Source organism: Amblyomma americanum, chromosome 1 (genome assembly GCF_052857255.1).
Source record: "Amblyomma americanum isolate KBUSLIRL-KWMA chromosome 1, ASM5285725v1, whole genome shotgun sequence".
NCBI classification, from domain to species: Eukaryota; Metazoa; Arthropoda; class Arachnida; order Ixodida; family Ixodidae; genus Amblyomma; species Amblyomma americanum.
In genome coordinates, this window is record NC_135497.1 from 46417572 (window position 1) to 46429563 (window position 11992).

General features: G+C 45.8%; 1 protein-coding gene across 1 annotated transcript; it reads left to right on the forward strand.

The window, feature by feature from the left end:
• The first annotated feature begins 631 nt into the window (after positions 1-631).
• LOC144132596 (uncharacterized) lies at positions 632-10075 on the forward strand. Its single transcript, XM_077665108.1, has 5 exons — positions 632-903; positions 3312-3428; positions 5977-6075; positions 7109-7161; positions 9804-10075. Exons 1-5 carry the CDS (start codon positions 644-646, stop codon positions 9833-9835), a joined length of 561 nt encoding a protein of 186 aa, XP_077521234.1. The 5' UTR covers positions 632-643; the 3' UTR covers positions 9836-10075.
• The last annotated feature ends 1917 nt before the right edge of the window (positions 10076-11992 follow it).

Genomic DNA, 11992 nt, shown 5'->3' on the forward strand with positions numbered 1-11992 from the left:
GCAATAGGTCTCGAAAAAAAGAAAGGACTACAACACTCTTAACAACGTCACCTCACGTTGAGAGGTCACAAGAAGAAAAAAAATAGCTATGTCAAAAAGTCGTACGAACCAATCCTGCGAAGTGATTGAAGGACAATATCAAAGCCGTGTGAGGAGTGTTATCTTCCGTCATCACGAGATCGTCATCTCCAACGTACGCACCACTTTATTCAAATCTTTCGCCCTTCCAGAAAAGTTTCAACTTATATAAAGATATCATTTATGAGAAGATTTTTACCGTCGCATCAGTATCCTTGTAACGAAGATCTACTGCATGATATTTTGCAGTGACAAGTGGACCAAACTAATTTAAAGACATTTTGCGTGTAAGCTTATGCAGTGTAATATAATAATTTCACACTGGTTTTGGAGGTACATATAATGTCCGAGGAAAATATCAAGCCTGAGGAGCTAATGTTTGTTGTAAAATAGGGAGATTCGTAGTATATCCAGTAGTCGGCTAGGCTACTGTTACCGCCGCCATGTTGAATGTACTACATCCTTTGCACCACGAGTAATCAGTTCAACAAGTAGAAAAGAGCACGCGCGCACATAGTGCCTCACAGGGCTTGCTTCCTTTGTCGCAGAGCGCACACGAGCGACCATGGCGGCCCTGGGACGAGCCGGCCTGTTGCTGCTGGCCAGCGCGGTGGTGGTGGGCTGCGGCCAGGCCAGCGGCACTGACGACGGTGCCGCGCCCATCGGAGTGGGGCCTGCGGGGGCCGAGCGCCAGCACCGCGGATTCCAGCAGCTGCGCCTCTCGACGGCGCGGGGCTTCGGCAAGCGCGGCGCGCTGCCCGCTATAGCCGCCCTGCTCGGACACCACGTGGCCCTGCACCGGCTGCCCGCTGCGCAGCAGCCCCTGTAAGACTCGCCTTTAGTTCGGCCGCTGTCGCCTCGGGTCCTGTGAGGCGAAATGAGCAGAAGCTCGAGTCACGGACGTCGAGATTGGAGCGCCCTGCAGACAGACAAGTTCGCTCGCCTACATATCTTTTAGCTCTCGACAAGATTCCAAGAGCCAGCCATTGTGCTTCGAGAGCGCTCATTTCTGTCAGGCCTTCTTTCATACTGATTGAATTTCTGCAGCCACAAACTGTTCATGGCGGTTCCGATGCCTGTCGAACCCTGCCGCCCCGTATTGCGTTAAGGCGGCGGAAAAGCGGTGAAGGACACTACTCGGGGCACCGGAGTCTCACATGAGTATCGGTCCCAGCGGCCTCCGACTGCAACCTACGGCTATACTCTCGCAGCGCACACGCGAGCCAAAAATTTCTCAGCCGGCCACTGAGTTGTGACAAGCGGTGAGGATCGATACAGCTAGCCCTCAGGGCGGACATATTATGCCAGTTCTGCTCCAACCCGACAACAAAGATGGACATGTAGCAAGTTGGCGTTCGTGCGACATGTGCTTGAGGCGGAACTGAGAATGCGCAGGAAAAGCAACTGACATGTGCTTTATTTGCGTTCGCTCGGTGTTTACAGGGACACCTACAACATCGCTGTAAAATGGTACAACACCTTTTTGCGAAGCAAGAATGGGCTTTCTGCTGAGCGCAAAGACGGCAGCACGTAGACATTGCAAGCCAAGGAAGGAAATGCTTGGAGTACGCGAGAAATGACTGATTCAGTATCCGCAAAAGTTTCATGTGAGCAACTCGCGTAACTAACGAGAATTCTGTAATGCAAATGAAGAAAGCCATGCAATGCAAAATGCTTCTCTGTCAGACTCGTGTAAATCTCGTAGCAGTGAACGCGGGTTTGATTTATTGAATATCATAAAGGTAGGAATAAGAAAAAAAAAGGCAAATCTCGTATTCCCGTACATCATACAGACCTCGATGACTCACATAAACAGGGGACATAACTCACTAGCAGTTCGAATAGAGTGATCGAGACATCGCTTACCGAGGTGAAATCATTCTTAGACATGAAAAACTGACCAGCTTGAAAGGCAGGGTAGAATAGCCGTCCACTCTAAGCTAGTTTTATTTCTTCAAGCTCAATCAATGAATTCAACAGCATTTCACTCTGACGCGTCGGACCGCACTCGGTTTGGTTCGAATGCAATCTTTCAGAGAATAGAATGCAGGAACGAATCTTCATTCGGGCCCGAATAATTCATACCCGGATATTTGAAATTATTGGCTGTATCGAAAACATTATCCCCTTGAAAATCTCGTGTAAAGGTATAGGAAAGTCGCGCATATGTAACTCTAATTTCTCCGGTAGTTCGATATATCGAACGGCGCACCATCCCCATCCGAGTGGCGCTTCTCCTAAAGACAATCTTCGATCATTTTTTTCGCTCGTGGGAATGAATCGGCTGCACGTTCTTGGGCACGTGCTGACAGCTGTGAAAGTGTGTGCCGAGGTGAAATGAGGGAGGAGGGTAGAGGGTGGCTTTCGGTCTCTTGTACTCCTTTTCAATGCCTGTTCACGTCCGTGCGGTGAAGGCATCCTAAGTAATGCCTAGCAGCGGCTCTCGCCTTGCGTGCTTCCCTGTCTTCGCTGACGAATGCGTTGCGGAATCCAAACGCACCTTGAGCTTAACGAACGATTATTCTATATACTGTGTACCGGTAACAGGATTAGACATCTTATACGCAGTTCCAAACAACTGTCCGCTGCAGGTGCGCTGTCAGTACACCGGCGGGCAGCGCGTCACTGCAACGAGCGCTTTACTAGCGTTGGTGCAATGTACTCTTGCTTCTAGTCTGCAGATCAGCTTATCCATTGCCATGTTTTAAATATCGAAGTATGGATACACCGAAATATTTTGCGATCCCCTTCGAGATCGATTGAGCAGAGTTACACTGTATAAAAATTGAGTTTCAATTCGTTGCAGACATTTTTTGACATCAACTCTTTTCGCTAGTTTCAAGACTAGACAACGACGGTTGGGATAGCAAACTTTTCAAACTGTTTTGTGCACAGAGTACACGTCAATCGGGCAAAGTGTCAGCGTTATACAGCACTTGCGACTTGATAGGTTTCGTCGCAAATTCTGGTCCTTATTTTCTCAATAAAAGAAATCTATCAAGCGTCTTTGTGGACGTCACTCTCTGACCATACAAAACGACGCCGCCTTTAGTTGTCGTGCTTGTGGTGCTACATTGCCACGGATTATAACCAACTCACTTATTTTGCCACCCGGATTCAGAATGCGCTTCAAGAAAAATGTTACAGTGGTGCATGCAGACAAATGAATATTACGTTAATTTCGCCTACTTCTGACTCCATATTGCTGCTCACCCACAACTTGTTGCCCACAGAATGAAGAAAGGCTTTCGTAACATGAAGATCTCAACGGCCAGGGGATTCGGAAAGCGCGCTGACCCCGACACTACGTTTTTGCTGGACAACGACGACTTCGATCCAATGGATTACAAGTAAGAACGACTAATGTGGTCAGCGTGGCAGTGTGGGACCCTTAAAGCTTGATATGTACAAGAAATATAAATAGGTGTTTTTCTCCCGACAGTCTACTCGAGTAACAGAGTGAGCACCAGTTTTGCGCAAATTTTCGCCTTCTTGATATCTAGCTTACCCGCAAAGCTACATTTACTGCAACAGTGCACGCTTTACACGCAGCTGTGAATATTCAAGGCAGCACGAGCGGTCCCGAATCTGGTGCTATATCAGAGGTTGTTTATCTGGGTTCCCGATAGTGTCAGTGCTGGGCAGAGCGGATGTCCTCTTTAATTTTGCTAGGACGCAATGTTGTACCGACCAGTTAACGTTACTGTGTAGAGCATGGTCTCAGTGCCGCAGGCACATCACTCTCGGGCTTTTAATATGCGTGTCGTTTCATTTTCAACAGGCGGGAAAAATTTCTCGGCACCTCTTAAAATATTTTCTGATAATATGTTCAGGAGGCAACAAGGTAAGGAACGGAAAAGAAAATCGGCGCTTCCTAGACTTTATTTAGTTTCGGTGGTTCTTAGAAAATAGAAAGTTTAACGGGGTGTTGAAAGCAAACCGCTGTGCCGAGTTCTTAACTCATCTCGACTCACGCACGGCGTGGAACGTTTATTGCCAGATATGGCGAAACCTGCAGTAATCACCAGTGTATCTAACGAGGGCTGTCGAAAGTCAAATATCCATAAGGAGTTTGGGGCCCTGACCAAGCTTACGTCGTAGCTTGTCGTAGTCATTGTCACATTCAGTCTTTGTCCTTGCCTTGAGTCCTTTCACAAAGGGATCCAAATATACGCTCCACCTTCCTTTCTTTTTTTCTTTCGTTCTTCCTTTCTTTTTTTCTTTTTTCTTTCTTTTTTCCTTTCTTTCTTTTTGTCTTTCGTTCTTCCTTTCTTTATTTATTTCTTTCTTTTTTTCCTTCTTTCTGTCTTTCCTTCTTTATTACTTTCTTTTTCTCTCCCTCTCTCTGCTAGAGCGTGCAACAGTGACTGTGCCGGTGCACACAAGCAACCGCCGCAGCCACAAGCTCGTGAATCGAAGTCAGGCGCAAGTACCGTGAAATCTTCGCACGTGTCACCTTTTCTCTGCGGCTCAAGAAAAAAAAAGGCTGAAATTATATTATGAAAACATTATGCTCGGAATGGCATTACTTGTGCTTACTGTCACGCAGAAATACGAAATTTAATTATAAGACATTTACGCAGGGCATATATGCCCTTCGCCGAAATAGCTGTTTGTCCGTACCTCTGCGAGCCAAAAGCCACTGCCACAAAAACGTTTCCTTGATATCAGTTTAAACAGGCACCATAGTAATTAATGGCGCTGTGAAATGATAATGAAAACTATTTTTCAGGGAAGGAAAAGATTTTCTCATTTATAGGAGGGCATATTAACCACGCCGTGAGGATAGGAGGAAGTGAAGAATCACAAAAGACGCATACACCCGTGGTGGAGGGCTCCGGCAAGATTTCGACCACCTGGGTTTATTTAATGGTGCTACGAGCACTTTCATTTTGTAGATTTGTCAGAAATATTGCAAACGGAGCTAGACAACCACAGCACAAATTGTAAAGACAGCCCGCGAGTCCTGGCCTTCCAACTCTAATAAGCAGGTCGGCTCGCTAATATTCAGCGTTATCTCAAAATGTAGCATTTCTCCACAATATAGAAACAAAAAAGAATAGGGGCACAATGAGAGGTTGCTATCGAATTGTGTCGTCTCTTACCGTATTATTCATCATTGTAACTTTCCATCTAAATTCGTGCCTATTTTCGAACTGGGACACAGGTTACCCGAAAATTCGACGAAAACATCAAACCTTGAGGGCGGAAACGTTCACCATCCCACCTTGTGGCTCGGCAGCCGGATAGCATTTACTTATGAACGTCCTTGCCAGACGGCACACGATTGCCAGTGTGTAGAAAAGTTGCACTCCCAAGAAACTGATTTTCTCAGTAGCGTATAGACAACAGCAGTTAAAAGGGCACCCTAGACATTCAGAAACTACCCCTTGTTCACAAACATTCCTTATAGTTATCGTTTGACTCCTTCTGTTTATTGCAGCCTCGGCGCGTTTCAGAGAGAAGCCTAGTACTCATTCGTGTCTTTTTCCTTGTTTTATTACTATCAAAAGAAGCTCTCCTTAAAGTATCTCGACCTTACTTGATTCCTTCCTTGTTCCCAAAAACGGCAGTCGATGATTGCCTCTTCTTGAGGACGGTCGATTTCATGGCAAGCAGTAAAGAAATGGTGAGTGCTGACGCGCAAACTTATCAATTTCAGGACAGATTTGCTACCTGTCTCGAGCATTTGCTTTCACACTGGCTCGCACTTCACGAGATACCGGTGCGCTTGTCTGCGTGTCTTCAGATGGTAGTATGGGGCTCCTTGCCGAAACATGACAGGACGCGGGCGTACTAATAAGGCATTCTTTGAATTTACATGCACGCTGTAATTAGGCGCGCTTGATGTGAGGCAACAAGATGTTTAGAAGGATTCGCTCTTCTTATTTTGTCCAGGAGTAAAAGGGACATCCGAAGGATCAGCTTATCTACGGCCAGAGGATTCGGCAAGAGATTAAGCTCCGGCTCATCTGACGAGTCCTACCAACCTGCTGCGTAAGCGACGCTCGAGTTTCCGGCGTTTATTGTGTAACATTAAAATATTTTTTTGAATAACCACCTTGTATTCTTTAAAGAAATTTAAATTATTGTACAACCGTCACTTCTAAGCACAGCATTTATTTAAATGGCAGGTATGCAAAACATTCAAACCACACCAGCCTGAAATGTAATCCATATTCTAAAATAATGAGATTGTCAACTGCTGTGTTCACCCTAGCAAATGCTGAGAACGCATTTTGGAAATTCAGAATTCCTACTCGCACAGTGCCACAAAGCTACACTTTAGCACCAAATCTCTGACTTTTAAAGGGGCACAGACAAAAACTTTCGAACGCAAGCAAACGGTGTATTTGCTTCATGGACGTAACGAGATGCCTTCTAGCAAGTTTCCCTCGAAGGCATTGAGTCGCACATACAAAAAATTTAATGGGATTTTGAATGTTGTCCGAGGAGCCGCTTGGCATTTCCAGCCCATCTTGTGACGCCAAGGTGCACTTGCCCCATTTATTGTGACGTCACCGAGCACATTGGTTCACAGGAACAGCCAGTGCTTGCGGGCAAAGGCAACGTCATCACAAATGTGGTAGTCCAGGTTAGCCGCTCAACCGTGAGCACTGGCACCGACCGAGACCATAACTTCCGGTATAAAATCGTGTGTAATTCATTGTTCACGCTTCGCAATGATGTTCTGTGCTCATATTCATGATCACTAGACCCCTAGACCTCTTTCGGTTCGAAAAAACGGACACCTTAAAACTTTGTGTCTGCACCCCTTTAACCTTTAACTTGTGCCCAACGACACAGTAAAAAAGTGCTACACAGGATAATTCACCGACGTGGCGCACCTCATACACAAAATTACCGATGAAATTTGAAGTACGACATCAGGTGACGTGTTTGTGTATCTCTCTTTGCCTGTCGCCTGCGCACGAAGGTGCCAAGGTGAAACGTGTGAAAGTCAACAGATCTCGGGAGGCTTCGTGCGCAAAAATGAGGTTCATGTGCTTTCGTGATGCGCGTCTCGCAGGCAGCCAGCCGCCACTTGGCTAGCAGAGGAGGTGGCCAAGGCAGACTTGAATGGTGAGTGTCCCAGAGATTCTTCACCAAACTTTGTTTGGTAAATTGTATGGTATAAATATAAACGAAATGAAATGAAACTACTTACCGCGTCACATTCCAAATAAAAACAGCAGTATCGTACCGCGAACAGCGACAAAAATAAAAGAAAAGCTGGCCGTTGAGCTGAAGTGCTTGCACGCAAGACTATATAGCAACGTGTATTCGGGGCCCTTCGTTTTTCGGTTTATTTTTCCCAGAATTTAGGGGGTAAAACTCGGGGGATTTTTTTCGAGCTCAAAAAGAGAGGTGTTCTATTCTTGCCCAAAGACTAATTGCGGCAAAATGTGAATACGTCCCAGGCAGGAGAGCAACCAATGCCTCGTATGGAACCTCATTTAGCAAAGCTTGGGAAATCGCTCCAAATCTTACATTGGCGTTATAGATAAAGCCCGATGGGTAGTACCAGCATCAAAAGACGCTTCGGGTTGCTTATAGTCCACAACGACACGGAAACAAACCTGGGGTTCAGTGTGGCAGGCGCTGGCGCCAGGCGAGGTTTTATTCAATCGGCTACGAACTCAGGGACTGCCGTAATACCGCGGTTCATCCGAAGGGAGCCCTTGAGAAAGGCTGCTGCTGGGAGCTGCACGAGATGCAAGCGCAGCAGCCAGCTTTTCATCAGACGTGGGCTCCGAACCACGACGGTAAGCTTTTTTGCTCTGGTTTCTTACTGATATGAATAATACTTGTTTGCCTCAGAACCGCGGCTAATATTTAGAGAACCTGAAATGCTATTAAAACTCAAACTTAAAGGTCTTCCATTCATCTATAAGCCGTCCGAAAAATTACCAGTGCCGTTAGCCTATTATATGGCGGGTGTCACGAATCGCGACATGCAAACGTTTACCATGTATTGATTTACGCATGGAGCTCTGACGCAGGTTTCGGCGTCAATATGTTCCCGGTAGGCAGTGCTTTGTAAATATATGAATGGAACCACTGCGACGATGTTGAGTGCAGGAAAACGAGGCACGCAATCACGAGCGTTAATCAGTGCTCAAATGCAGTTGGAGATAAGAGTTAATGAAGAATACCTAAATAATCTGCGATTCGCTGATGACAATATCTTAGTAAGTCACTCGGGTGATGAACTGCAAGGCGTGATCAATGACTTATACAGGCAGAGGAGAACGGTAGGACTGAAATTTAACATGCAGAACGCCAAAGTAATGCTCAGAAGCCTAGAAAGGGAACAGCAGTTCACAATTGGCAGCGAGGTGCTGGAAGTGGTAAAGGAATACTTGGGACAGGTAGCGACCGCTGATCTGGATCATTAGATAGAACTAGGAGGCTAAGAATGGGGTGGAGCGCATATGGCAGGTTCTCTCGGATCATGAATGGCATTTTGCCCAATATCCCTCAAAATAAAAGTGTACAACAGCTGTATCTTATCGGTACTCACATACGGGGCAGAAACGTAGGGGATAACGAAAAGGGTTCAGCTTAAGTTAAGGACAACGCAGCGAGCCATGCAAAGAAAAATGATAGGTGTAAAGTTAAGGGACCGGAAGCGGGCAGAGTGGCTGGGGGAACAAAAGCGGGGTAATGACATCCTAATCGAAAAAAAGGGGACGAAATGGGCTTGGGCAGGGCGTGTAATGCGAATGAAAGATAACCGCTGGTCCTTAAACGTAACGGAGTGGATTGCAAGAGAAGGCAAGCGTAGCAGGTGGCGGCAGAAGGTTAGGTGGGCGGATGAGATTAAGAAGCTTGGCCGCAGCTGGCACAGGACAGAGTTAATTGGAGAGACATGGAAGTGGCCTTTGTCCTGCAGTGGGCGTAGTCAGGCTGGTGATGATGATGACGACGAAGATGATGATGATGATGATTTCCGAAAGAATAAGGCAAGGCTTGATTTACAAAATGTTGTTTACATTTTATTCGACTTTGCATGCGGTGTGTTTAGATGCCCTAAACACACGTTTCTGGTGAATAGCCAGTTGATTTCTAGTTTGTCGCTATCTTGCGGTATTCGGCACTTGCTCCAATTTTTCTATTCGAGGAAATATACTGAAACATTGTGTTCGAGAATTCCTGCCTTTCATCCGCCGCATTATGGGTACTAGAAGTAAGCTGTTAACGGGCCGGTCAGCTCAGGACGCGTGTGGCGCCAGATGACAGGGTTGCAGTTATTGCCCTGTAACCACAGCGAAGGCTACAGCCCAGAGTGCATGGGAGTTTTACTTGGGGACCATAATGTGTGCAGCTGCAGCACCAGTGGGGACGTAAACGACTGCGAGAAATGCCGCTGGTGGTCCGAGCTTGTTCTTTGCAGCAGTGGAAGAGCTCATATTGCTTCGGTAACGTGAAATTGACTGCACTGCAATCGCCAAATCAATTTCCGCTGCTGCAAGTGCAACCACCTCATTTAGGTCTCTCTCTCGCTCCTTCAAGAAAAGTATGATTGTTACTAAGATGAGCTAAGGCTGAATATCGCGAATGCTGATTTCTTGTAACACATTTACAAACTTAGTTTTTCAGTGTGGGTCCACTAGCTCGCATATTGCAGTAAGTGTATATTTTTATTGTTTAGCCACTTTGTCGTTAAAGACTTTTCTCGTTTGACCGGTTTCTCACGCTGTTCCTTTTTTTTGCGTTTTCAGATGACGGCGCTGTGTATCAGGACACCTTCTAGACACTACTTAAAAATATGATCGACACGTTCCAGCTGCGGGCATCGATTGTTCCTTTCTCGCCAGGCCTATAGGGCAAAGCTGTACATACGCAAAATAAATGGTCGCATAAATGCACTGAATGCTGCGGGAAGACGGCCGCCAGAATAATCTGCGCAGTTCTGAACACTACATGCTGTAGAGTTCACAGCCCACAACAGTTCTGTACAATCCTTAATTTCAAACAAATATATACAACTTGTTATCTGAACCATCTGTGTTGAAATTTGAACGCATTAAATGATGTCTGCCGGATTGACATTTCGAAGCTCCATATTCTTCCTAGTTCCTTTTCTTGGTTGCTTTCTGCCTACACTGAGCGAAACTCTGTGAAGGTTAAATTTGGAAATAAAAACGCAGCGGTGGCTCATTCCGACACGACTGGAAGTTTTAAAACTCATTAAAAAAAGCGCCATTTAATCTGCCGTGAAACGTCGGGATTGTGCTGAATCACTATTGCGTCGGAACCCGCACGTAAATAACAGCCTAATTTTGCCGCCTTCAAGGCAGGTAAACCGAAAACCTCAGTAAAGCAGCTCTGTGCGGCTGGATGATGTTGACCGGTCCTAAATTAAATATCAGTGTACGACACAAATAGTCTGGAAGTGCCGGAGTTCACAATTTATTCGCGTCAGGAGGCAACAGAGTCTCCACAATTTCCAAATTTGGACAAAGTGTCGGAGGCCGCCTAAGCTCCCTCGAGAGCTGCGGCAGTTCTTTGTTATATTTGTTTATGGGGGTTCAACGTCCCAAAGCGACTCAGGCTATGAGGGACGCCGTAGAGAAGGCCTCCGGAAAAATTTAGACCACCTGCGGTTCTTTAACATGCCCTCACATCGCACAGTACACGCGCTTCTAGAATTTCGCCTCCATCGAAACTCGACCTACGCCGTGGTGATTGAACCCGCATTTCTGGCAAGACTTCAGTCCCTTAGCTGGAGTTCAGCAATGATATTAGATAGCATACAGTGGCCATTGCCAATCCATCTTCACGAGTGGTTGCTGTTAAGTCTGTCGGATGGTCCTTCAAAAAATAGAGAGCTGTACTCGAAGTCTAGCGTTTTGGCCTGCTCGCGGGTGCGTTGTACGTTCTTTGAAAACCTTCCGCCGAAGGCTTCGGCGGAAGGTTTTCAAACACAGGATGTTCTGGACGTTTTTTTGCACTGTGGCTAAAGCCGTGTGGAGGCAGGCGCTTGTGTGCAGCTGACGGGGCTTCATTTCGAATTCTGATGCTTTGCAGTTTGACCCTTCACTGTGAGAGCTTAAAGACAAATTCTCAGCCAAACTAAGACCGAATAGGGCAGTAGACTTACCGTGCCAAAAATTGACAAAACAGTTCTGAAGCTGCTCATGGATACGCTTCTGCAAAGCGATGAACGAATATCTATCTGCTCGTCTTACATAGGCGTATATGTCACTGGTATTTTCAATATTTTAATTTGCATTTGTAAGTAAAGAAGCACACACTAATGCGGAAATAAGCAACATCATCCATGAATCACTGTAGTGGTGAAATTTATTCCCCATTTCACTCATGACGGGAAAAGTTATGGGTCATCCCGCAGGTTTTACTAGTTGTAGTACTGACGAAAGCAAGGGATCCCTAAACCAGAATATTTTGCTGCTAAGATGTCTCAAATGCGGCTGGAACTTGATATTTATCATGAGGCATCAATATTCTGCATAATGTTCGCGCACTACAGGCATTTTAGGTGGGAACTGTCTCTGAAATGGTACTAAGCCTACTTATTTCCCCTGCATCGAAGTTGACGGCGCCTGAGAACACGATGGTTAAGGATAAAAAATGGAGTCGCAGCGCAGGGTTGTTGGCAGATGCCCCATTACGCGCCTTTTTAGTAAGCCCTTCCTTGAGGATATTCCTTGCAGAAGTGACAATATGCATTAATCGATCCCGCATTTTTGAAGGAATTTGTAGAATTTCCGAGCACTAAGCTTAAACTAATTACTCACCACGCTTCAATATGTAACTCGAACGTTTTACTATTTTACATGTGCCACCTTGAAGAAATTTTAACCAAACAAAATTCAAGCAGCGAAGCCATTGTACGAGGTCAAAAAAAAGAAGCACTGTTGTCAACAGGATAATTTTGTGGAAATAA